This window comes from Acanthochromis polyacanthus, chromosome 17, assembly GCF_021347895.1.
Source record: "Acanthochromis polyacanthus isolate Apoly-LR-REF ecotype Palm Island chromosome 17, KAUST_Apoly_ChrSc, whole genome shotgun sequence".
Taxonomy (NCBI): domain Eukaryota; kingdom Metazoa; phylum Chordata; class Actinopteri; family Pomacentridae; genus Acanthochromis; species Acanthochromis polyacanthus.
The window spans coordinates 7,816,457-7,844,149 of NC_067129.1; the positions used below are offsets into that span (position 1 = coordinate 7,816,457).

Genomic DNA, 27,693 nt, shown 5'->3' on the forward strand with positions numbered 1-27,693 from the left:
AAACTACATTTAATTCTTTCAGACTTTTGTATACTCCACTTCCTTTATCATTCTAGACGAATGCCTGGAAAGTAGGAAAAGTAAACACTTAGTGGACTGCAACTTACGGCACAGTTCCGTTCTTACAGATTGATGTAAGTCAATTTTCCCCGGAAGTTGGAACTCCGGAGAAAATGTGAACAAAGCTGTTCACCATATTGATCAGTTCTTCATAAAAGTAATGAATACCAGTGACTTTTATGTATGTATGGATCATTTTACAAGAAGATAAGAGAATAAGTTTCACTGTTTCTACAACCTGATCTAATAATGCCGCTGTTCGTCGGTGTTTCGTCCTGTTCTGAGCATTTTATTAAATCTAATTTCACTTCCATGGTGTGCTGCCCTTAAGGAAGGATTATCGATGTACTTTTATTTTGAAAAGGCCTTTATTTTTGAAGTTGACAGTTGTCTCTTCCTGTCCACTAGTTTGATGTCTAGCTTTACACACGTACAAGCTTTTCTGGATGGACGGCTCTCTACTTTGCAAACACCACAGAGGCAATGTTCTAAGTAATTAATTTCATTATTGGACTTACTGGTTAAGTTAAACAGATTTATTTACATGCATTTATGTTGTTTTACTCTGTTTTTAAGTGCAGTTTTCACTCTTTTTGTAATATGTATCAAAAGCCACAGTAAAGAATTGAAGTTTGCTCCTATTCATGATTCATTTTGCAAGCATAAGTTTGATTACTTGGACAGCTGCAGCTTTTACCATTACTATTTTCTTTGCCATCAGAAGAGTCTGACTTACGCTTTGGAGCCATAATGAGGGCAAAAAGATAGCGAATGTAGCACAATACAAGGTGCTGTACAATCAGAGAATGTAAACAAAGCCATCTTGTAGCGCAGCATGACCATGTATTCGTCCGCTCTGCTTGTCAGCGAGTACCACATAATCAGTAACGACGAAACGCCGTACATCGAGGACGTCACAAACTGAGGACCCCTGTATATATAATTCTTGCAATCTTCAACCCTGTTTTCAAAAATATATACTCAATGTATTTTTCATTCTGTGCATTTATGTTTTGTAATTACCCCTATAGAATACAGTAGTTTTTAAAGTCTTAGTGGCAGCGTCTGCATCTCCACTCGCATGAGGGATTCACCAGAAAAGGTCTATGTCTGTAGTCCGGCTTACTGTTGCTGCTTGTAATTTTATCACATTGATACGAGCCCCACTGTTTACCGGTTCCTCTCCTACTGCTGCTGCATCAAGTTACCACCAATACAAACCACACATTCAAAAACATCCATCTGGTGAAAGTATTCACAGCAAAACCAATGTTTTTGTCACAGAGGTTAGCTTTAAGAGCTCCTGTGTTTGAGATTTTGAACAGAAATATTGCAACAAACAACCATCTGGTATGTAAAGATGGAGCAGTGTAACAGCGTCCTTAGCAGAGAATACAGTCACAGCTTTTCTGTGCGTGTTGTAATCCGAGCTTCAATGTTCTGTGTTTTGGGAGCCGGCCCAGCCACATATGCATGTGAGTCCCTCTCTTTGAAACTGCTGGCCTTCCTAGCATTTCTAAGCAAAGTGACAGTGGCCTGACACACTGCTTTGTAAGCAAAAGTGCAGTCTGTATCATTCAGTTGCTGTCCTCCCCCAAACAGTGACTAACAATTAATTAAAAAAAAAATGCTTATTTATGTAAACCACTTCCTTTCAGCTCAGTATGAGAGAGAGGAGTCAGGTGAACATGATGCCACTGAAGTTGACAACTTCTTTTATGTAATGAGTGTGTTGTATAATGCTAACGTGGGCTATTGGCTACGGATGGACCCTTTTTTTTGTTGGTTCTCATATATGCCAACAAGAGGGCAGGGAATAGATGTGGTCTGTTAGTTTTGGTCTAAGATCCTGGTGCTTTAGTGACATCCAGTGGTTCTGAATGCCACATACAGGATCTTTGTAGCGAAAACTCATTGAAATGAATCCACAAAGTAAGATATGGCCATTTTTGCCATTTTTGGTAAGTTTTAGCTATTGTGAAGTAACAGAGCATGAAAGGAAATTTGTGCGACATTTCTATGTTGAAACATTTCCATCATGGGTGGTGCCAAATCATCCAAATTTTACAGATACAATGACAGCAATTCTAAACAGTCCTTGTTGGCTTTTTAGAAATAATTACAATACATACTTGGCTCATGACTTATTTGAATGGTTAGTTAAGGTTGTTTAAGTGTCAAACACTCCTAACTTCTTGATAGTTGTCCAAATGCTGAAATTTGTGGATTTCAAACTTCCTTTTCAGGCCACACTATATTTTGAAACAGCTCTTACTTCCTTTTTCCACTTCTCCGTGATGGGGGATTGTGCTGTTAGCCAGTAGAAGTCACTGAGGCACTCAGACTGCAAAATTTGCACACTAATTATGCAAATGAGCAGCACCTACTATTATTCCATTATTTCGTATTATAATGTTGCCTCTACACTACATGTTTCTGCTGGGCTTCTGCTCAAGTTATCCTCACTCACCTACTGTGTAAATGTGAATAGTATTTGTGTCATTAACAGACTATCGTACGCTGTATAACAGACCTGCAGGTATTCGGCGCTGACAGCTGCAGCTCATAAGTATCAATATTACACAACTGTGCACCATGTGAGTGACTGAAACTCAGAAAATTGGTGGGGATCAGGAGTGTGAGCATGTGTAGCCTTTTTCCCAGATTTTTATGTCACAGTCGGAAAAGGACGGGGCTGACAAATAAATTTATCTTTCATTTTTGGACCCTGGGACTGTATGTGCTGCCGTACAACTTACTGCAATGTTTGGATAGATAAAAAAAAGCTAACTATTAATATACACCTGTCCTTACTGTAACAAGCCAAAAAACCTCCAGTAGCAGCTGACTTGTACAAAACAACCAATAGAGTTGCAAAGTGGGAGGAGGAATTTCAGACACCCCTGATTCTCGAAGTAAAAATCCCATTTACTGCTCCCACAGAAAATGTGACTCACAGTTGAAGCATTTCTGCGGCCTGGACCGGCATGAAACTCTCCCAGTGAGTTAAAATGATTTAAAAGACGTTCTTTGATTAAAAACTCAAAGCTACAAGCTATATATGAAATCTTCAAGAGAGGTCTACTATGACTTGCCATTTACATGCCAGTGAGAAATAACCAATCAACGAGCTGATATTTATGTCAACAGTTTTATCAATAATTTAGAATTGAATTACGCTTTATTGCTCGGTTCTACAATCTAGGCTGTCCTAGTTATTTTACTTCTCACTATGTTGTTGTAAAAGATAATGCTGTTAATAGGCATATATGCAATTAAAACCACCCTGCAATAAGAGATATTCCCTTTTTTTAGTCATTGTTAGACTTCCTTTTAAATTGACAGCAGTCTTTAAAAATCCTGTTGCTGTTCATATTGTTTTCTCACTCTTTTGCAGACACACACATTTCATATGTAGTGCAGCATTTTATTTTTACTCCAACAGAAGCTGTAAAGAAATGGGGCAAAGGCAACAGAGTCTGAGTGACTAGGACAGGAAGTAAGGTGGGGGGTGATACAAATGAAGAAAGAAGGGGGCTGTGTGGGGAGACAGAAAAACACTGAGCTCTCTTTTCTTTCTACTCACCCGTTTATCGATTTCTCCATGCTGCAGCTGTACAAAGCGAGCACTGATAGCAGCAATGTAGCTCTGCTGATTAGAGAAGGCGACCCGCCCCGCTCCCTTGGGGTACTTCAGCTCAGGGTCTGTGTCGATGCCAGCGTAGCAAACGCCACCGTACAGGCGGTCCATGATCATGGCCAGCTCCACTGCAGAGAAGGGAGAAGAAAGAATGAGCTCAACAAAACATTTCGCAAAAAACAAATTTGATAATGACAAGCAAAAGACACATAATAACAACTATTCTGGGTAACTCCAGCAATTTTGTGCATACGCTTAAAGGTTCAATACAAAAACTCATGACCATGTAGGCAGTGAATACAAACACCCCACACGCTGAGTTCATGAGGGCTGTTGATCTGAGTGTTTAAACCATCAACACGGATGGATTAAAGTCCAGCAGTGTTTGATGGGGCAAATGTGAGAGCAGTGCCCTATGGACAGCTGTAATAAATTCCAACAGGTTTATTTACAGTTTCCTTAACAAAAATGAACAAATATGCTAATCGAGGGAGGTAAGCCTGCAAATTTGCAATTCAGCTTTACTTGTTAAACATAGAAAAGTCAAATGGCAGTTTTTTTTTGATATGAAGCTTTTCTTACATGCAAATTTAGAGTCTGTTATTACAGAAGGTCATAAAATATTTAATGCGCAGCAGGGTCTTATGACCTTCGTCGTTACCACAACTGCAGCACCGAGGTCTACAACAAGGCAGAAAACATGAACACAGAGTCAACAAAACACTGCTATCAGGAAAAATGAAATTTAATATTCTGCACAGCACAGCTTGCCACACAGAGTACTTCCTGATATAACCAGTGTAGGTCAGTGCCTTTTTAGCTCTACCCTCCAGCAGGTCTAATTTTATTATGAACACAAGCTGATCACATTGCAGTGTCGTACAGAAATAAGCGTTTTGCTTACAGCTGACATTTAAAAAGTTGGGAAGGAAACACAACGAACACAAGCAAAGGATGACTTTTTATTGTTCTCAATGTGTGGTGTAGGCTATAAAAATATGCAAAGTTACATTGAAAAGATGATTGAACTCAAAGAACAGGAAAATACAACATTTTAAAGGCCTTTGATAAACGACTGAAAATATAGGTGAGAGACAATAAGAAACACTTGAGACTCAACCCGTATGCACAGTATATGCTTCAAATGTAAGTGTTTGCATGATAAACACTCCGTTGTTGTTAATTTACATGGTGGAAAAAGAGCCTCATGTAAAAACATTAAAGCAAAGAATACCTGCACGGAGCGGACGAGGAACTCCTCCCACAAAAATGGTTTTCCTCGGGTCCAGAGGCTGAGATCCATCCATCACAAAATCGCTGTCATTCAGGTTCCATGGGCGGATCTGGACCTGTCTCACACAAAACCCACAGGTTTCAGCTCCAGAAATAAATTTGCAGGCTGCTGGTAAAGTCAAGTAAAAGTCATAACTGCTGAGTTCAGTGGAAACGGCGAGAGATTTAAGCAGATGGGTGCATTTGTATGTGTGTGTGTTCTCCCACTGACCGGCTTGTCTTTGATGGTGGGGCTGGACACACAGAGGTACAGCTTGCCGTCCTCCTCGATGCAGGCATCGATCAAAGCCTGAACTGAGCTCTCATCCTGGAACAGCAGGAAGGCATAGCCTACACAAAATACAGCGGGGTTATTTACGCCGCTGGGGCCACAAAGTATTGACAAAGAATGGTGCTGGAATTTAGTGTGCTGATTACTGCGACTGTATGTCTGATCACGACACTCTGCATTCGCAGCAGGAGGGCGTAAGCTTTTGCAAACAGACAAACACTACAGACGTGGTTAACAAATGCTTCACATAATAGCCCCCAAGACAAAACCAGATTGCACAGATGCATACATATTGAAAGACGTAGACTGATACGAACATATCTGCCTTTTTGCAGAAAGATGATCGATTTACATGAAAGCGCTGTTTGACATTTCACAGAAAAATACAGCATGTGAACAAGCTGGAGCGGCAATTTAAGATACCTTTTGGGGGGAAATAGGATTTGCTCTCAGCTTTGTGAGGCCAGTCCACAAACAGGTGTCCAAAACGCCGGAAACTAGCCGTTATCTCATCTGTAATTAACAAAACAAGATGCAAATTAACTGTCAAGTTTTAGAAGCATTCACAGCACATGTTCTGCCACAATTTCACTGCAAATTATAATTAGCGTTGTGTGTAATCTTAAGAGTATACCTTTTACTGCAGTTTCCCATCTTGTACGTGTACATAAATGCAGAAAAAGACTAAAATTAGCCCAGGAATTAATCCCTCGTAATCTTCCCGTACCTTCATCTATATCCGGGGGCAGTCCTCCAACAAAGACCTTGCGTGAATAGCGTTCAACGCGCTCTCCGTTCTGGTGTGGAAAGCAGTGTGGAGAGCCGAGGCCAGCGAGACCCTGATCGGCGCGCTCATCATCGGGGAAACCATCCTCCATGGGGAACAGAGAGGAGTGGCCTGGGAGGGAGGAAAAAAAAAAAAAAGAGGAGGACAGCAGAACAGATTTATTTCCTGGGGAGAGAACTGGGTGTATAGATAAGTGATGCCATAGTAATGACCCGAGAATTTTTCTCAGAAGACTTGATTCACTTTTCCCTGCATTCAGCCATCTCATTGGTACGAGGTGAAAATGGAAAAAGCTTCTTCTTTTTTCTTGATCAAACCTCATCTTCTGCATCACTGCGGATGCATTTAAACATGTTTCTATTTTCTCTGGAAAGCTGTGGTAAGAACAAAATGTTTTACATCCGCCAATGTGTTCAAAAGCACAGCACAGACTATTAATATATGAAAACACTGCTGTCTGAAAGCAGAAAAAAACAAACAACACAAAGAGTTTGGCAGGGGATCACTTTAAACGAAAAATGAAAAATTTAAGAGAAACATGAGAATTCATTCCAGTCTAGCATAAAGATTTTGAAGTTTCAGAGACATATCACAGCCTTATCAATAAGAACAAAAAATAGAAATGTACAGTGTTATGTTTTATGTGTGACTAGATTTCTTTACGCCCAATTAATTCACATAAATCACACATGGGCAGCACCTGCACGGTATCTGAGCACTGAACATGCAGCAGTAACCAAGTCTAAATAGCGAGTGTGTGTGGTAGAGGTTAAGCTCTCCCTGGCCTATTCTTGCACCCATACAACCTGCCCTGAGCTGCTTTATAAAGATTTATGCGAGGGAGTTATCCTTAACTTGCAGCATGTGCTGTGTAGAAGTGTATGGGTGTTTGCCAGGCCATGTGTCAGCTTGTGCTGGGTGTGCATCTCACTGCCTCATTACCTTTTAACTAAATGTGACACTCACTCCTACTGTCTGGCTTAATCTTTCAGTATGTATGTGGAAATGAGAAACAGCAAGCGGAGCGAAGCGTAATGACGATAAACAAAAATACGTAAAGATGCATGAAGTCACTTCACAAGCTTATGCCGAGGCTTAACACTGAGACAATCATGCAGACAAACACCTCACTTTAAGTACAAAAACAGCAAAGAATCATTCAGAACTCTAATGTAACAGCAAATCAGCAGCCCGATAAAATCAGAACACGGCTTGACATCACAAAATCAGCAAAAACATCGAGACCTGAAAAAATATGCTGAAAACGAGTCATGATTGTTTTACCTCGTCTCCTGCTATAATTCCTGGCTGCATGTGGAATAAGCACAAATCAAAAAAGAGGATGTTTATAAAAGGCGCATAATACACTGTACCAATAAAAGTGCCAGGTGCTCCATGACAATGGAGGAATTTTCCATTGTCAGGCCCTTTATTTTGTTAATCAGTGATGAATCGCAATCTACTGATATATCAACACCAGCATGAAGTAGAAGAGTATGGTTTTATTTTTTCAATGAGGGAAAAGTTGTGGATAATAATTAGAAATGTTAATATGTGAACAATAATTTGACCTCAATGTATTTAAAAAAGAATGGAGACGTTTTACATTTCAGTGCACACTTGTCACAAAAGGCTTCATTATCAAAGAAATACAAGATAAAGGACATCTCAGGTAAAGAGTAGGAATTTCAGTGAAATAACTCCCGTTGCAATAAAAAAAAGTCACTGGCATTGGATAACAACACTAAAACAGCTGAGAGACAGCATGAACTTTAATGTTGCATTATTTGTATGTTTTAAGAAGAGAATCGTAAAACTGATTCTTGAACTTTTTCAACCAGAGTTCCAAAAGCATTGTGAACCCTGAGAACATAACAGAAATAGCACAAAAACCTGAACTTATAAATTAGGCATGACTGAAAAAGCCTTATATACGGCAAAAAAAAAAAAAAAGACACAAGGACTTTCGGGTTCTTCAAGGTGAAATAGTGTACAGAATTTGTAAAAGCTCCTGCAGAACGTGAGGCATGCACGGAGACACTCGGGGACAGGAATAGCAGCTTTGCTCGAATTTAATTCACAGATATGATTAGATATTCAATAGTGCTGAAACAGCTGTGTTGCTTATCCAGTTCACTCGGTTTGACAAAAGAGCACTAAAATAAAAGTTCTTAATATGACACAAAATGATCGAAGACCCAAACCTTAAGGTAATCAAGAAAAAGATCCGTTAAACCCCCCTACATCAATCAATTCATCGAAATATTCTACAAGGCATTAAATGCATCATTGAGGGCAAGCAGCAGTAACCCGACAACAGCAGATTCAATGAAAGAAACAAGAAATTTTCCCAGTACGTTGCCATATGTCAAACTTTTCCAAGGGCAGGCCAATGCAGAGGAACCACCCATGTGGCTAACCTTGGGGTGGGGAATAATGTTTCTTTCGCTGTGAGCTGAAGTGAAAGAATTAAAATGTGAACGCCGGAGTGATTTAAGCATCGACCCATCTAAAACTGTAAGAACACGGAGAGGATGAAGAAGTGGCCAGAACGCGCAAGCAATAATCCTCGCCTGCCTCCTCTCCAACCCAGATGGACATTAACTCCAGGGGGAAGGTCAGACAGAGCTAGAATCAGAGAGAGAGAGAGAGAGCTAGAGAGAGAGAGAGAGAGAGAGCTAGCTAGAGAGAGAGAGAGAGAGAGAGAGAGAGAGAGAGAGAGAGAGAGAGAGAGAGAGAGAGAGAGCTAGAGAGAGAGAGAGAGAGAGAGAGAGAGCTATAAAAAGATGTATGCGTGTGTGCGTGAGAGAGAGGGAAAAATAGATTGGAAGAGATGGAGAAACGAGCTGATAAAAAAGCTGTGTGGGGGTGAGAGAAAATGAGAGTGAGCGAGAGAGATCAAGAGAATGAGGAATGCAATCTGTGTATGCTTATGAGGCCGAGAGAGAGGGGGGGGCTGGTGTGCAACCTCTATCCTCTGCCTATCCGCTGGCACCATCTGTCTCGGGGCTTGATGACAGCTCCTGACCATGTGATCGCACCATGTGACCCGGCAATCTTTTGAAGAAACTACTGGCCTCTCCCGTTTTACGCCCCGTCCCAAGACCGCAAGGCAAAAAAAGCAACAACGCCACAATTACACAATGATTAAGGAAATGACATTGAGCAAGGGCAAGCAGAGGTAGCTGAATATTAAAACTGCCTTTGCAGGAACTTCAGCATATCAAGGGGATTTGCTGATTTTTGCTCAACCGCTAGAGACGTTCCGAGTCATGAATATGCAATGTAAGGCATCCCTAATTTTTATTAGTAGGAAACACAAGCAGGAGTCAAAGAATCAATACTGAAAAAAATAACAGACGAATGTGTTTAAAAGCAAAATCGAATTTAAAAAAAGGATAAAAGAGCCACATTCTGCATCAAAAACCCTAAAATTAGAAGCCTCACAGCAGCCCAGTGCTCCAAAGAACATACAATCATCCCCCTCTATGTTTTTGTCTGCTCCTCTATGGCATCTATCAAACCATTTATTATATCTATTAAACCATTTAACCAAAGGAAAGGTCATTTTTCTGTCCCTTCAGTCGATCCATTTATTAACCGGCTTTAAAAACTACTACTTCCTCTTTCTCTCTCTTTCATTCTCTTCTTTGCTAATCTATTAGTTTAAAAGGACAATGCAATATGAACAGTCAAAATGAAAGGAGACAGATGCCACAAAACTCGGTGACAGGTCGCGGGTAGAAAACGCTTGTTAGTTAAAACTGCTTTGAAGCGTCAAGTGTGGACATTTACAAAGCAAAAGGGAAACAAAGGACAGACACAAAACTCCGTGCTTGGATGCAATCCCAGGCAGGCGAGGGAACAGGAGGCTCCACAGTCACCAGACACAAACACTCGGGGTTATCTCACACCGTCCAAGTATCTCCACCTGCCACACTTAGTGTCACCTACGTAGAGATTTAACAGAGCTTTGTGCTTGAAAAAAGGGATGTCACTAAAATTGGGTGAACCATTCTTTTTCATTCCTTTTATACGTATTAGTTGTCAGCATCACTAATAGGAAAAACTGACACCATTCTCCAGAGGGAGGTACGCTCCTAGTGCAGGAACTAAAAATGATCCTGTGTGGGTTTTATTTAGTCTCTCAGGTGGACGCATATGAATGACAGATTGATATTCTATCAACTTATGTTTAACGATTCTATTTTAAATTTTGGATACAAACTCTATTTGATGATTTTAACCCCCAATTTGCACTACTGGCAGACCCGCGAGTGTTGTGCGGAGGTGACCATACGTACCATTGAGGGGAAGAGGGTTGTCCCCTCCTGGGTGGGGAAACCCTAGACGACCTACACAGGAAGACACAGAACAGAAATACGTATTATATATAATATTAATAGAAGTTTCAGGGTTACTCCTGCTGTGTGTCAGTCTTACTATGAAGCCAGTATTTTGTGCCGATTCATTATGCTAAACAAAAATAAACATTGCTAATACAGTGGGTATTGTGGTTGTGATCATTGCATAGCCTCCAGAAACGTGTTAATAAAACGGCAACCCCATTAGACAAACAATATGAAACAAGCTAGCACCACTAATACTATTAATTAGCAATTCCCAACTTGGCAAAAGGCTGTGCCCATGATAATGCTCTTGATTATTGCAACATATGCAGACATTAACTTGATCTATTTGAAGTGTTCTGTACTCGGCGCAGGGACGTAGTAAAAGACTGTGTTAAAACTAATTCAAACTGTTAATACGGAATAAGCTTTGGCTGCAAGAGCTATGAGCACACCAAGTACTTCCACATCAATCTCATTAGATAGTACATCTGTTGGATCTCTCTCATCGACCTCCATTTCTCCATCTGAACCTCGTATCATACGGTCGACGTTGAGCCATTTGCCAGCAGGCCCATCTCTCGCAAACACACCCGCACCCACACAAATGCATGTTATGATGCCAAACAAGCTTCAAAGTTATGCAAGGCCTGCTTTCTGCAGAGGGATAATGAGATGAAAGGGCTCAAATAGTACGGCCATTGTTGTGTGGGTACGGACCGCCCTTTTATTGGTGCATTCCGATGGAAATCTGCTGGACCCTCCCCCATTCCTCGCCCTGTTGAGCCCCACACAATATTACTGGCATCGAAATATAACTTCAGGCCGTTGGCGAAAACGTTCAGTTTAATCAAAATAAAATCAGATGTGCCAACGCAAATCAGATTACACAGAGGAGCTCAAATCTTCTGGAGTATACTGCGGAATGCACCAATTTAGCTCCCTCTGTAATTTAGCTCAGCAATATACACGCCAATAGTTGCACCACCCAAAATCAAAGTCCATCTGAGCACAACCTGCCATATCGAATTTTAAAACCCTCTAATAATCACGGAGAAGGAAGCGTGCAGGCGTGGAAGTGCACACACATCCCTGAGCGACTGCAGAGTTGTGTGTGCCCGTTCTGTGAACCTTATTTGCATGCTGCCGGCTGCGTACAGTACAGTAACACTTAAAGCACATGCATGCACGAGCACACACGACACAGTGGTGTGTGTGTGTGTGTGATGGCTGAACAGAGGGATCCTTTCTGTCAGTCAGGACAATGCTGGAAGCGATTCAAAGCCACTTCTACTGTAGACATTTTGTCTCGCGCGTTCCCTTGCTTCATTGCTCTCACTTTGTTCAATATGTTTGGCTGGAATGAGAAATCGGCGCTCTGCTTATGTGTATCTAAATGTCCTTGTGTACGCACGCCGTCTGTGTTTGTTATATTTGTGTCCGCATGCATGTTTTTGTGTGACAGAGAGCAAAAGAGAACGAAAGTTGGCCTGGAGAAGAGTCAGTGCTCAAACGAAATGTGCTGTAATTATGTTTTTTTTTTTTTTTTTTAACTTTGCCGTGAGGGTGAAAAGGGGGGGAAAAAAAATCTCACTTAAGTCACAGCATTATACAAGTCTGCACCATAATTATGAATACACAAATAAATACTATAATATTTTATAGTAAGCCATGCGCTCCAAGGCAAAAAAGAAGATAAGTAATATTGGATATGTTGTAATGCATCTGGTGAAAGCAGTAAAGAATGGACGGCTGAAGAGTTAGAAGATTAATTTGCTGCATAACAGAAATGTACTGCCAGGGAAATATTTCCTCGACATATATGACTCTGCTTAGGTGAACCGAGAAGTTGCATTCAACTATCCCAGGAAGATGGGGTTAAAATGATCTCGGCTATAAGTAATTTCATCATATATTCAAAACCCTGTGTGGTTTGATTTCTAATGAAGCAGAAGAGTCAGGCTTTCAATTTAGAAGAAAATTTGCTTCGTCTTCTAGCGCCAAGCTCTTGGATCTAACAGTCGAAGGAATCTGTGCCAGGATGGCTGGAACTAAGATACCAAGACACGGCTAATGAGGTAGCCTTCCACTCTTCCTCTCTTAATATTGAGGGAAGATTTACTGAGGTTTGACAGCAGAACATTAGATCACAGCTGGATGCAGCTGAGCCAAGTGGGTCTGAGGCTGAAATGAGTGCAAGGTGATAGTGAAGTGTCTTGAGCTCAGAGTTTTCACTTTTCTCATTATTCTGGTAGTGAAACCGGAAAGTGTTTTACATGGTCTTTATTGAACATAAAGCTTTGTGTAAAAGCAGAACGATTAAATGGGTAATCAGTTGATTTTTAGGGCTGTGAATTTGAGACAAGGAGAGTTGCATGTGCTGTATTTGAGATTCATTTTCAGCATTTAAATGTTCAAAACAAGCCTTTCTTATGGCATTAAACAAACAAGAGGACTAGACAAGGAAAACATGGTCTTTCTTACTTTTTACTGAGGATAGAGCTCATACAGACACCCAGGTTTATCAGTTTCTATTTATCAGCCCATTACATTCTTACAATCTAATTTAAAAAAAACATGTAGTTGTTATCTAGGATTAAGCCTTGTCATTTTATAGAAATTTCGCTGACAACTAGTCTGCACCCAAGCCAGCCACAGTGCCCCACCCAAATCCTTTAAACTCTCCTAAAACCTTGAGAAATCAAAAGTGTTTCCACCGAAACAAAAGGTCATTACCAGGACTACTCCCAAAAGCTCCTCCCTCTTGGCCAATATCACCTGCTGGCCACAGTCTTTCTGTTAGCTAAGCACTCTCTGTCTGTAATTACTAGAGTTCCACCCTTTAAAAGAATAAACAGTGGCTACCTGCTGCATTTAATAACCTTCAACTAAAACCAAATATTGGTTAGTGTCCGTGAATCAATAACCAAAGTCGATTAACCAATTTCCAGTGGACAATTCCAAGTGTGAGCCCCTACTTTAAGAAATAAAACCTCTCAACCTTTAATGCACCTACAGTAAAGCCCACATCTGTTTATAGCCACTGTTTGCGATCTGAGAAAGATGTGTCTTTATATGTTTTTTTAATAGCAATAAGTAAGAAATACATTAGTTCTGGTAAATAGACATACAACCACAGGAAACAGCAATGTGCATTTGCATCCATCTCAAATGTGCCCAACTTTTCTGGACATACATAAATGACTGTGTTGAGAGGATTGTTATCATCCTTCAAAGGGGGAGTCTGCAGCAGTGATCATTAGAAACTAATGATGGCCAACGACTTCAGTTCAGATCAGTGGGAGTCCTTCAATCTCTCTTCCAAGTCCCCCTCTTAAAAACAAAGCCAAAGCCTCCATCATTTTCTCCGCTTCTCTTTCTCAAAATGCATGAGGAGAAAAAAAATATCGTACTGAAATAAATTTGTGCACAATTAAGAATCCATTTCTTGATGTTGTTTTTAGTATTATTACTCAAAGTGGGAAGGAGAGAGGGGGAGAGGGAGGTGTGAGCTGATTGCTACACAGACTGACCTTTCTTATTGCTCTTGATAATAACACCAAAAGCAGATCTGTCTGATCTGTGGAGGAAGTGAAACTTCTTCGCAAAAAAGTGAGGTGTTAACTTGTGAACACAAAGTGGTTGTGAGCATTTATTAGCTTCACCTTCAAAAGGCATATAAATTACAAGCATGGAACATGAGAACTGGTGCTTACACAGTTACAATACAGATTTCATTTATTTTTTTATTGTACATGGTATAAAGCTAAGGCATTCTCTACTTTTAGCATCTAAAACTTATACCACAGCACTGTATATGATGCAGTAACCTTGTTGTAATCTATAGAAGGTGTTAGAGATGATTTGCAAAGTGTTAATTATTTTCCTGTTTTCAATTTATATTTAGATTTTGAAACTGATTTTAAATGGAGATGATAGATATCATATCGCATACAAAAACTGCCTGTCAACCACTTACAGGCAAGGCACAGTAGTAATCATTTTGTTGGGAAACATATTATGTCTTTAATTATGCTAAAAATACACATATGCTCAATCTGAAACGCCCTCCAGCACGGATCATGTTCTTGTCAATGTCATGGCATGATGTTAGACTCTGTGGATGACGTATTTGCTGTCATCACAGTATAAAATGACGAGGTAGTATTACCACTTGTCTGCTTAGTGCTTCATGTTGTGGACTGACAGCTGGCATCTTTACCTTTCAGGGTGTCCTGCTCAGCCCTCATGATGTCAATCAGGGAGCTCTCCAGAGTATTCATGTTGAAACTGTCAAAAGACCTGGTACGTTCCTGAAGAGAGGAGAGGAAAAAAAAGAGTTTACTCTTTACCTGCTTTATAGTCATGCAGCTCACACAAACGGTTTCAAAAATTGCAGCAGTCACACTGGAGCAATAATACTTTTAATGTAACACTGACTTAAGTCAAGCTGACCAAAGAGTACAACTACTCAGGAGGAGACAAATTTACACTAGTAACTGTACCGTTTTGTAGGTCTGAACACTTAACACAAAGCTTCAACACTTGAAACCAAAGTTCTAAAAAAAAAAATCTACAGAACAGAGCAGCCAGATGTTTCTGCTGCTTTCTTTCTCTTCATTCTCACCTAAGTTTATTTCAGAGAAAAATACAAAAGATGTGACAGATTGTTTCACTAGTGTAAATGCATATTTCTTTCTACCTTGCTTTGATAATTGTAATAAACTCCTGTCAGTATTCAAAGTCTTGACAACCTTCTCATTAAAGAGTCTGACATTTTGACATTGGCTCAAGCAGTGGAAAGGACAACAGAAGTAAGGAGTGGGCCTTCTGTTCACACAAGGAGCACTGGATTCTAACCTGAATCACTAATATATTCTGATAAGTAAGAACTGAGAATAAAACAAGTTAAAAAGATTTTTCTTTAGGCCTTGAGGTTTTTTGTTCTGTACATACACGTGTAGGGTTCTGACTAGGCCTTCCAAGCTACTCAGGAGCTCAAAAATCCCTCAGAAACATCGCTGTGACACAGATGCTTCTCCATTTACAACAATTTATTTTACTGACAAAAGCTTTCCTTCTTTTGCAGAGCTAATCTAGTTTTTGCTTTCAATATTTAATTTCTCTTTATCGACATCGTCGTCAAATGCCCTAATAAATTCTTTGCATGTCTTTGTGTGCTTTCACTGCCGTGTTACTTACAAAGCTTGCTAAATAACAAAGCAAAAAGCACATCCATTCCATGAGGCGGCATAATGAAAATCAAGAATAAAAACAAGCAGTAGAATCCGGCAGGAGCCAAGAGAATTCCTGGGCGACAGCTTTGTCACCTAAAACAAGGGCATCCTTGGCATACCAGCCATACTGGATATGTTCGTATGCCCACACAAACACATGTCAACACACACACACACACACACACACACACACACACACACACACACACACACACACACACACACACACACACACACACACACACACACACACACACACACACACACACACACACACACACACACACACACACACACACACACACACAAAATATGTTCACACACTGAAAACACGCTCCCATACACAAACACAGACTCAAAGCTCTACGCTGATAAGGTTTGTCTTGACTCCACCTCAGCCACACAAAATATGCAGCCGATGACAACAACTTGTTGACGACTGATGAAGTATTTTGGTTTCCTGCAATCCAAAAAATAACAATGCTACTGAACAATGACTGTCCAAAATTCATATCGTTGTTGTTTACATCCTTAGTTGGTTCGAAATGTCTCATGTCCCCACAACATCACGCGTTCACGTGTCTCATTCCTTCCTTCCTTCCCTTCCCCATTTTGCCAGTCCTTCTCCAATAAATGCCACCTTAAAAGCAGAAATACCTTAAAAAAAAGTTTCATATTCCTCACCCATGCGTCAGATCTCTCACACTGCACACAGCCAATAATGACTCTTGTGGCTAAAGGCAGTTCAGTAAGCTGTACTTTATGACTAAAATGTTTAGTCATGTTTATTTTCTCTTAACTGTCTGGTCACGACTGAAAAACTTTTTTTTCCTCACTTTCTGCATCATATCTATTATATTGACCACTTTGAAAAAGCAATACGATGAGACACTTTAGCTGTATGAAACCATTAGCTAACCATTTGCAGAGGTACTCTCAATATAAGCCAGCCATTAGCATTTTATGTAAATAGGTTGAAATGTATATGCAGAAATTTGAAGAAAAAAAACAAGAAATTCCACCCCACACTAATGACTTTTAACAAAGAGAGTGGAAGGAGAGGCTGCTTGACTACAAAGATACAAGCTTCTGAAATTTTAAACAGAGAACATTTCATGAGCGAAATTTTGAGGATGGACAAAATCTGTTTTGAATTGATAGCCAACGACGAGATGCTCGACAGAACAGAGCTCACAGACCTTGTGGTGTTCAAGAAAAGCATCGCACTGCAACAACATGTCCTATCCTTGTCTACACTTAATGTGATGCATAGTGTCAGGAGAAATGTGGACGGTCGTAATGTTTTTCTAGTTTATAAATTAGAAGCAAGGGGCCAGGGTCAGCAAAGCAAGCAGCGCATTCATCCGTTCAGGTATGGAGACCGTTTATGTGAAGGCTGAACCATCATAAATCTATTCTACAGAATACCGCAAATCAATTTTGTCTTAAGAACTCAGAAAGTAAAAAGACAGAAAATAAACAAGTGGATTAAAATGACCTTGTGCTTAAGCCCATCATTTACAGCAAAAGAACATCTACAATTAGTGTCAAGAAATACAGTGGGAAATGTGCAGCTTTAGGTCAAATTCACCTCTCCGGAAAAGTCTGAAAAACGTCTTGGCAAGAACGTCAACACTATGATGAGCGCCGCCATCGGCTTGACTGAAAATGGACAGGCCTTTCACAACAAGAATTGTTTAACATGTCAGTCAGCCTATAAGCAACCTGTCCTATAAGTCATTCTTTTTATTCGCTACGTTGTCTTTCCAACAAATGCTTTTATGCCTAAGCTCTCTAGTGTTTATCCAGCAACCAGGTCAAACCCTCCCAACAAATTGTAACCACTGTCAGACTGACCGAAAAAAAGCCTGAAAGCAAAACCACCCTGGGAAGAAAAGGCACATAGCATACTATGTTACCCTGAACTCCTCCAGGGTCAAATGCTAAAGAGTTCAGAAAAACAGACCTACGTCTGTGAACCATATGACCAAGAGTCCACCAGGCAGGCTACTCACTTTTTTATCTACTCTCTGGTGTCTACTGTGGCTCCCAAAATTCAATTGCTGCTTTTACTATCTGATCAGGCAAAGAGCGTGGTTGGATATCTGGCACGCTGGCTGGTAAGACAGCCAAACTTCCCAGCTGTAGCCAAAATCTGACCAGCATTTGGGCTGGAGTAGATTTCCTACACGGAGTGAAAAAACCTCACTAAAACAGAAATGACATGGTAGAAGAACACACCCAGTGCACACTGTCTCCCTCAAAACAAATATCAACACAGGGATATAGGCCAGACTATGTCTACTATTTTCTCATATCCGCTTCAGAATCGTATGTGGACTCGGGCTATCGCTTCAGGTCAAACAAGACAAACATTCAAAGACAAGAGAAGCAGGCGCACGTGGAGGCCCGATTACTGCGGGAAGTATACATGACTGATCAGTCACTATATGCTAGCACAGTGACAGGAAGCTTTGTGATACCACTTTATGTACCGTCTTCCTCGGGTGCTGTGGTATCATGGGGTAATTCTATTATAGGCTGTTTCTGGATAATAGGAGTTCATTTTGTGGACTCAGTATGGTGGAGTTGAGGCCTGGCTGGTGCTCTGCAGTTGCTAAGCATTAGCCTGGAGAGGTGCAGACGGTGATTAATCATGAGATTTGTGCATCCTTCTCTCTCAACAACTGGCCAGCTGACCAGCAAAGTACTTATCCCTGACAGATTGCAGGGCGTGCACAGACACACACATATACACATTAGCCACAAGCAAGACACGCACAATTTATAGTTTAGTCCATGTCATGTGTATCTATGAAGACTTGCCCACACTAACCCAAGGCCATAGGTATAAATATAAAACACGTGGCAGCACAAACTGTATTATTTGGAGGCAACAAGGAAATGTAGCCCAGGGTGTCTGGGAAAGTCAAAAAATATGTAACCATGAACCAGGCTAGTGAAGCTACAGGCATCTACAAAGTGAGGCAAATCCATTTTTCACAGTGACTCTCACAGGATGAATTGATTTGTATTGATAATCGTCGGCAGCAAGGCAGAGCACCTCCACCAGGCCCTTTGTGAATGTTCGACCCTGAATTAACAAATGTGTGCTGAACCGATCTAAATGTACCAGGATTACGCAAGTAGCGAGTGAATCATCAAATCTGAAATATCACTTTCAAAAGGTAGTGCGTCCTCTGAGAGTGTGAATATCTTTGACTGTGCGTGCAGTCTTAGCCTGCAGAAGATGCAAAAATAAAAAAAATCAAATGAGAAAATAATTCAGAATTGTACTTATGAGATAGAGCCATGACTTTTATGTTTATTTATTGATGTTTGTCAATATAAAATACATACATTTTGTCAGCACAAATCCATTCCTTCGCAATGTTTTCTCACATTATGAGCTCACTTGAAAGATCTGGCAAAATAGTACAGCACATTAAGGAATCTGCATACACAATACGCTAAAAATATATGTATTTTTGAGCAAAAGAACTGGTTCACCTTTAGTCAAACTACAGAAGGTACTAATTTACCAACTTAAGAAATGCTACCTGAACACTGAACTACAAAAGTTTAATGAGTCCATTCCCCTGCTAGCTGGTCAATAAAAATGTAAGATGATCGATCAAACAAGGCATTCCAGACATCACCTTAAGCTTTAGGAAACTGTGAGGGGTATTTTTTTACTCTTCTGATGTTTTATAGACCAAGCAACTCATCATATAATTAAGAAAATGACTGCTAAATCAGTGGATCATGAAAAACATCACTAGTAGCAGTCCAAAAGAATCCTAACTACTAATATGGATTGGAGCCTGTGCTTGGCAAACATGCCACAAATTTACTTAATACTTTCAATAATTTACTTAAATGAAAACTGCAGCCATTTGATACATGTCACATTTATTGCGTCATAACTACTAAGAAAAAATGAGTCGAGGTACAGTAGCAGGATTGTACCAATCGAGGTAGAGGCACTATTTTAAAGTAGTTGCTTTTGTGAAGAGTCATTCCCACTAATGTGTAGTCTTACATAGAAAACACCATGCAGGAGGATTTAGGGTTTACTAGTATCATGCAGCTGTGGTGCTTTTCTATTAACACTTGCTTTTTCTGCCAAGAGAGACCGCTGTGATTAACCAGCACACCTTTGTTGCCTTAGTTCCAGAAGAATTCAAGTCAAACAAATGTCCAAAAAAACCCTAGCTGGCGTTCCCAGGGTTAAACCTAACCGCCACTGTGTCCCAGCTCGATTATTTTACATACACTTAGTCATCGCCACCAGCCGTCACATATCAGCAACAGATGATGGTACTGGGCACCTGTACAACTCTATCAAAACATTCACAAAATATAAAATAAATAAGATAAACAGCTTTATCAAGTGCAAACAGGATTTAATCCAAGGCAGCACAAAAAAGAGCAACCACCGACAGATTTTGATGACATGTAGAGTAGCAAAGAATGATTAAATACAGCATGCTGTGGGTGATTAACTCCAACATTAATCATCCATGTCACCTGCCTGTTAATGAAAAATGGAAGCTGAGGAAGGCTAGAGGAGTGGAGAAAGTGTTGAGGTAAAGGACACAAGGATTCTGTGGAATTTCACAGTTTTTCTTTTGAGAATTTGGAGATTGTTACGACGGTCACCTCAAATTGAATGGTGGGAATGGCTGAGTTTCTAATCACATCCCTGAAACAACAAAAAGGGAGAGGGGAAGTCCTGAAGCAAAGAAGGCAAGATGGAAATGGCAACGAAAGAAAGGCGATGATGGAGAGAGGGAAAGCAGGTCACGAGGCAGGGCGTTGTAAGAAGAGAAGAAAGGAGGGTAGGAAAGGGAAGCAGGTTGAGCTTTTGATGCTTGCGATTGTGGTTCTTCCTGGTCAAGTATTTCAAAGACCTGCAATGACATTAAATGCCCCCAACTGTCAAAAACAACCAATTACTCAGTGTTGGCTGAATGGCTCAATAGTGTGTGTATGTGTGCATTTTGGGGGTTTAACAGGAACGACAGAGGCAGGAGTTCCAACAGTATTTGCACTGATTAAGGATTAGGCCGAACTCACTCCTTTATTGTATGCAATGAGCTAGGCTAAATACAATATGACACTTCCACATAAACTCTGCTTTGTTTTCTGCTTTTGTTAAGACACAAGTGCTGAAGACCTAGGCCCAGGACTAATTAGGGCTCGTGCACACACATGCATGTGCACATATACACAAATGCTCTTTCTCCCTGTTTCGGAGCGTCTGTCAAGGGTGTGAGAAGGGCACAATGAGCTTGTATGTGCTTGCCAGCGATGCTCAGGCTGCTCATTAGCTTAAAAAAACATTTCTCACATTTAACACCGCTATCACATGGAGCAGAGGCAACAGCTTCTACAGCATAATGACTGAGAGTGTTGTTTGTAGATACTCAAGAATTTGCATGGCCATGTCACTACTACCTGAAACGACTAAAACTGTAAGGTTCAGTGTGATCCTGTTCTCATCGTGTAAGTCTCATGCCAAACACAGGAAAATGGGCAGATGGATAGCTGTTTCACTGGCCTATAAACTGGTGAATGAAAACAGTGAAACATAATGTAGTTGTAAACCACTACCTAAGAATGATGATATTGTTTCTGTGGCTACGGTAGTTTCTGTTGCTTGGAGGCAATTTCTTCTTAGCAACAGACATGGAGAAATGAAATGCCAAACATCTATAGAAATGCTCAAAAGTACAGTTACAGCCAGCCCTGCAGCACTGTACATCAACTAAGATGACCACTTGCTTCAACTATTACAGAGCAATACCTTCCCCCAGTTTGTACTCTGACTTTTCACATGCTAATAATTCATCATTTGCTGATCTGATTCTAAAAATAAAACTGGTTTAATGGGTTGCTTTTTGGTGAAAACTGAAGCAAAGCCACATGCTACAAGAAAGACTTTCTGAACACATAGAACTGAGGAGGCAGTTTAATAATGTACCGTCAGATAACGGCACCATAAAACGCTGCAGCTTTTCTAAGCTACGACAACAGTAAGGAGGAAACCGTAACCAGCAGTTACCCAGGTGGCTTACTGAGACAATATCCTGTCCTGGCTTACTCTCCTTCAGGCCCTGCAGGACTTGACCTGGTCACAGGCCAAACTTACCAATCCGAATCAGCCCAGTACACCTGACACAGCAGCAGGCCTCTGACCTTGAAATTCACCGGTGAGGCATTAGGAAACAAAGAAAGAACAAATACCAAGACAGAAGGGGGAAAAATGAAGGCTTTCCTGACATTTACAAAGTACAAATTTCTGGTCAAAGGCTACTTACTAGCTGAACTGTGCATTAGCAGCTAGCAGCAGTGTGCCTGGACAGGAGCCCATCCCGAATACTAAAGCTGCTCTAATACAGCAGTGGCCCTCCCTGTTGCAGCTACAGCCACAGTACTGGAACATCTTGTCCCTCTGTGTGCCATGGTGCTGTACACCACTTTGGACAAAATATCTGCCAAATGGCATGGCTGCTCTCAAACTGCATCTTCTCATTTGCTTATGCGCAGACATACATTTCACAGCCTGAGACCATCAGAAAATAATTCCAAACTCTTGAAAGGAGGGCTGAGCGAGGGGTCTTCAGCAGTTAGCCGTTGGCATGTAGCATTTTAGTGTTAATGTTACAAAAGTGTCATCTTAAAGGGGTCAACTCTTTGCTACAATGGCATTCGATAAAAGAGATGCACAAAGTAACAGACAGTGGGACGCTGTCTGTAGAAAGGCAGAACTTTGAAAAGCAAAAGCCACCAATCCTTCATCTGTCATGTCAGTGCTAAAATGGAAACTATGTGAGGCTGTCAGAGGAGGCCTACAGTGGAAGAGTGTGACAACAGTTCCTCATGGGGCCTGTTGAGTTCAGAGTTACACGAACTGCAGCATACACAGGAGTGTGTTGTGTAAGGCAACATGCGTGATCAGTCATCTGAACAGTGCATGATCCCAACAAACACTGACAAGCCCCATTTCGGGTACAGTTTTTTGTTAAAAAGCAAAACAAAGCTATTTGTCGAGTCATAAAATTGGAAGTGAATGAAAAGGAAATGGCCTGAGCCAACTGGTGTGACAGATGTGGCAATTTTCGTGTCACATCTAAATACAAGCACGGACACTCAAAGTCAAACAACACTGACAGATATATTTAAGACCGAACTATACAGAGGAGGCATCTGACAAATAAACTTGACACTTGGTTGCCTGTGCAATAATTTAACAGTGGTTGCTACAGTGACAGCTTCAGCGCTGCAACATGATCCCAATGCTCACACCAAACCGACACATTTTCAAATTCAATTGCTGCAGTGAAACAATACCATAAGCTCACAGTTAAAATAAAACTGCATGATGTTTGGTTCAGAATCTGATTTGCTTACAGTATTCTTTTAAAAGAATAGAGCAGGCAACAACACCTTAGCTGGAACAAACCCTCCTTTCCAAAGCATATGAAGTGAATGCTTCCTAGCAGCTGCATTATTCAGCGTGAGGCGAGCGACATTAATCCAGGCATCAGTGAAAGATGTGACTATCGGCAAAATGATGCAGATCCACATTTGGCAGCAAGAAGTGAGGCAAAAACAAATCTGCCGGAGTTGAAAATGTTCAACTCGAGCAAGCACTTGCAATTATGCCAAAGTAAACTACTCCCTAAATGCACGGATACAGGAGCTGCGAGGAGAGAATCCAGAGAAAAATAAGTAAAAAGTGGAGTTCTAAGCAAGCTTTGAAATGATTCTGCCTGAGAAGCAACACAAAGAGACAGTTTTCAGTCACCTCTGACGTATTTATCAAGTCGTACAGTTTAAGGATTATGTCTCAATGCACATTTTAGTTAACGGCCATCTTCATGTTTTCCTATCATCTAGACCTATGTTGTCAGTTTCTTGTTTGTCACTAATGGGTTATACTTGCATAATCAGGCCGTCTCCCTCTCTCACACACAGTAAGGCCATTCTATGCCCATCCTCCATCTGCCCTTGCGGTATCAAGGGGGCAAGAGGACAATGCTACTTTAGTTGATCTGATTCAACCACAAGGAAGAGCAACATACTGCAGCTACAGTAATTCTAGCTTCAGCTCAAATCTCGCAGGGGCGATGTGAGAGAAGACTCTCAAAATGGATGCGGAATCACAATTCTGTTTAAAAAGCAGTGACTAAAACCAATAGGAGCTACTTAATGGCATTTGAAACCTTTCTGTGTAGCAGCTATTCACAATTGAGAATTTTAGTTTAAATAGACTGATTATAAACAGGAATTTTACAACAATATTATTCCAAAATATGAATAAAAATGAGGCCGGAATGTTCTGGAGCAGGTCAGACGTGAACCTGACCCCACGACAACCTGCTGCAATAATGTGCTATTTAAAGTAATTCACATATAGCTGCTGAGGAGTACTTACTCCTGCTTTGTGACTAATACAGCAAAAATACTTGAGACAAGGAAAGACAAGTCAAGACATGTCCATACAACAGCCTTTCTGTTTATCCTTTGACCCCCTAGTTACTAACCGCAAATGAAGATAAGAAAATACCTGGAAAGGTCACAGCACAAATTGCTGTCGAAATTTAAATAAGGTCGCTTTGCTTTTTCAGGGAATTTTAGGTGATCGGTGAAGAACATATGCGGCTATTGACAGACCAACAAGCAATCATTCAGTCAGTTTAACATTTTCTAATCCATCCATGACATTGGGAACTAAATGCATTCAAGTGCCCCTGACTGACCCCAAATTAATTAAACAGAACACTGTCCAAAGGTAAGAAGGCAAAGGACATGTACAGTACTTTCATCAGGCCTAGCTCAGCCAATAGTGACCTCCCTCTTCTTCTTCCCCCACCTCGTTGTAACGACTGACACAATCAATCATGACCTCGATCAATAAAATGAATTTATCGCTATGCTCCCTCTACCTTTTCCCATCACAGCTGGTTCCCACATGTGATAATACAATTACTTGAGGAGTCTTCGTGTGTAGATCCGACTATCAAAAATTACACTATGAATAGGATGTTATATTTTGAAATGGAGCTATGACAAAGGTGATTAATAAAACAGTAATCCTGAAAATCATTAGGCTCCATTTCGCAAGCTAAAATAGACTGATACCCTGTTACACGTAAAGAACAGAGCCTCAACCACTAATCTACAATATCATCGCTGATGTTTTGATCATTTCCTACTGGAATAAAAAAAATCCCATGGCGAAGCGTTCTTATTCACTGGTGTATCAAGATTTTTCTTTACATCGTAGTCTTTGTCGGCTTTAGTTCTCCATTCCCGTGATTGTTCCTCAATGATTAAATCATTTCTAACCTCCCTCTCCTTTTACCATTTCTCTCTCCCTATCTTTTTCCTTCCATCCGTGATGCCTGCCTCCCTCCCTACCCCCCTCCAACCCCTAAACCACCCCCAGCTCATATACGTGGCACACACCACTGCAGTGACAGAGCCACATTAGTCATCATAAGGGACATACAGCTGTAGAAGTCCAGAGTCCAATGACAGATTTAACACGGTAACAAATGTATCGCGTAAATCCATGCCCTCCCCCACACACCCTGTGTCTAAAAATAGCAGCTATGCCACATACCGCAATAATATTAATAGCTAACATAAATGACACATTGATGTTTAATAATTTAGGGGACAATTAGCCACTGCTGAAAAATATTCATGCACTGTGCACATCCACGCTTAGGTATACAAGCTCGGAAAAAATAGAGCACAATGTGTTACAGAAAATGAAAAGATGGAGAATTACCGCTAAATCATTCAAGGAAACCATCACTGGCACTAACCTGAAAGGGGAAGATGTTATCATTACGACCGACTCCGTCATCCATCCAGGACTTGGGATTGAAGCCTGCGGGACTGTTTCGGGGGTACTTCTGGGATGTCACATGGTTATTCGGGAAGGTCTTCTTCAGCGGAGAGATGGAGTTGATGGGGGTCATCCCACCGTTCAGCCCACGACGATAATCTCTGCCTTGAGATCCTCCCCAGCCGCCGCCACCACTTCCATAACCTCCTCCGGGACTCCAGGAGGTGGAGGAGCCAGGGGAGGGAGAAGGGCTCTGGTAGCTGGCCGGACCCCAGGGGGACGGGGGCTTGTTCAGGCTGTTGGACAAATGCGGCAACTGGCTGAAAGCCGGATTCCGGTGTGGGAAGGGCGGTGGAGGGTGGGGAGAGGCCGGGGAACGCCGATGCTGCTGGTGTTGGCTGTGGGGATGTTGGAAGTGGGGATGAGGCGGAGGAGCCGGGTGGTGTTGGGACAAGGCCGCTGCTGGTCCAATCTGGGGAGAGAAGTTCCCACCAAACCCTGGACTGACGTGGTGTGAGAAGTTCTGGAACAGCAGAGGCCCGTTGTTGGCAGAGGCCGGGTTGAAAAAGCTGACGTCCTCATTGATGATTGTTGACGGTGCAGGGGGATGGCAGCCGACCAGTTGTTGAAGCCAGTAAGTGATGACGAGGTTGTACTGGACTGGACTGGGCCAGTTCCCCCGAGACCAGATGTCTCTTGGTAATCGAAGCCTGTCAGGACAGGTGACTCAAGACGAAGCTGCTTCTCCTTTCCATTACTGCCTTCAGACGTGCCATTCTCGGTCTTGGCTTCCTCTGACCGGGCTTTTTCCAGTTCTGAAATTATCCCACCACCACTTCCACCCTCCTGGTGACTCCCAGGAGACAACTGCTGCTGCTTTTCTTGCGTTTCTTGCATTTCCTGTTGCTGCTGTGCTTTGGGCTTCTCCGGGCCCCCCAGGATTTCGTCTTGCACACTGTTGTGGGTGGCAGAGGCAGGGAAGAGCCAGGGAGAACCTCCTGTGGTGCCATTCCCTGCGGCTGTGGTGCTGTTTATGAAAGCAGCAGGGCTCTGCGACACATTTTGGTGGTGGTGTGGGGGCTGCAGATGCGGGTGGATTCGGACCGGGAAAGCAGACTTGTTGCCAGTGTTGTTTTGAACTAGGACTCCGAACCCGTAATCCCCCATTTGTTTTCTCCCCCCACAAACAAATGCTATCCCGTGATCGTTTGGTCCTATTGAGAGAAGAGCACACAGGATGGCATGCACTGAGTTAGCAGTCAGCTCCTCTCATTTCCCTTTAGATCAAGGGATTTAGAAACAACTAGACGTGAAAAGATTCCTACACATCTAACAATCACACAGGGCTGTCATGAAAGAGCTAACCTTGCACTAAACCACCCACCCTTATTACCCTGCGCAGTTGAAAAGAAGCCAACCGGTTAACATTACATCTTTAGCTAATTATAACCCCGTGACGTTGCCAGCTTGTAAGTCTACAGCTGAGCTGCTGGCAGCCACCAGTAAGGCTAAGAAACACTGCTGTGTCGAGCACATATTCTCCATTTGGAGTCGTTTTAAGAAGGCAAACCAACTGACAGACGACTATTACCCACGGTTGAACCTTAACGAGAACACAGTAACAGAAAAAAATAGCAAGATACGTTGAAATCATTAACAATAAATCGACACAACGTTCAGAAATAGAAACGCTCGACCTTGTTTGACAGCTGTCAGCATACTATTTAGAGTCCATCATTAAATGTCATCAGATATAAGTTTACTTTAACCAAAATGCGACTAATGCGAAAACTAATGCTCGTTCTTTCTTTTTTACTCTTGAGACAACCGTCGACAGTGAAGCAGTTTGGATAAACAAGATGTTAGCCGGCCAGCTAACTTTTCCATCCGCTGCTAGCTTTAGCCTGGCTAGCTATCAGCCGTTAGCACAAATGCTAGCTAGCCGGACAGGCTGCACACAGGCGAATAAAAAATGATTTTCACCTTCTGATCACCACCTTCGACCTCGGCGATGTCTTTGTCGAGATCCTTCCCTCGGGCTGAGAGCGAGGTGGTGTCCTTGAAACAATGAGCACGGCAGGCAGAAGCTTTCCAGAGGCGATTTAATAGCTGACTCGTACAGTGCAGTCGGTCAGCTTTTTTTCTCTCCCTTCTCCTGACGTGTCCTGCCTGCTCAATGACACAGCTCTCT

At 41.6% G+C, this 27,693-nt stretch overlaps 1 protein-coding gene across 1 annotated transcript in view; it reads right to left on the bottom strand.

Moving 5' to 3' along the window:
- cpeb4b (cytoplasmic polyadenylation element binding protein 4b) overlaps positions 1 to 26,227 on the bottom strand; it is a 30,939-nt gene extending 4,712 nt beyond the window's left edge. Inside the window, exons 1-9 of the mRNA XM_022220104.2 lie at positions 25,480 to 26,227; positions 14,623 to 14,713; positions 10,356 to 10,406; positions 7,336 to 7,359; positions 5,992 to 6,162; positions 5,688 to 5,777; positions 5,205 to 5,323; positions 4,935 to 5,049; positions 3,647 to 3,828 (exon numbers count right to left, since the gene is read on the bottom strand). Of these exons, the coding sequence (XP_022075796.2) occupies positions 3,647 to 3,828; positions 4,935 to 5,049; positions 5,205 to 5,323; positions 5,688 to 5,777; positions 5,992 to 6,162; positions 7,336 to 7,359; positions 10,356 to 10,406; positions 14,623 to 14,713; positions 25,480 to 25,635 (999 nt within the window). The 5' untranslated portion in view covers positions 25,636 to 26,227. The remainder of the gene's footprint in view (positions 1 to 3,646; positions 3,829 to 4,934; positions 5,050 to 5,204; positions 5,324 to 5,687; positions 5,778 to 5,991; positions 6,163 to 7,335; positions 7,360 to 10,355; positions 10,407 to 14,622; positions 14,714 to 25,479) is intronic.
- Positions 26,228 to 27,693: the final 1,466 nt, after the last annotated feature.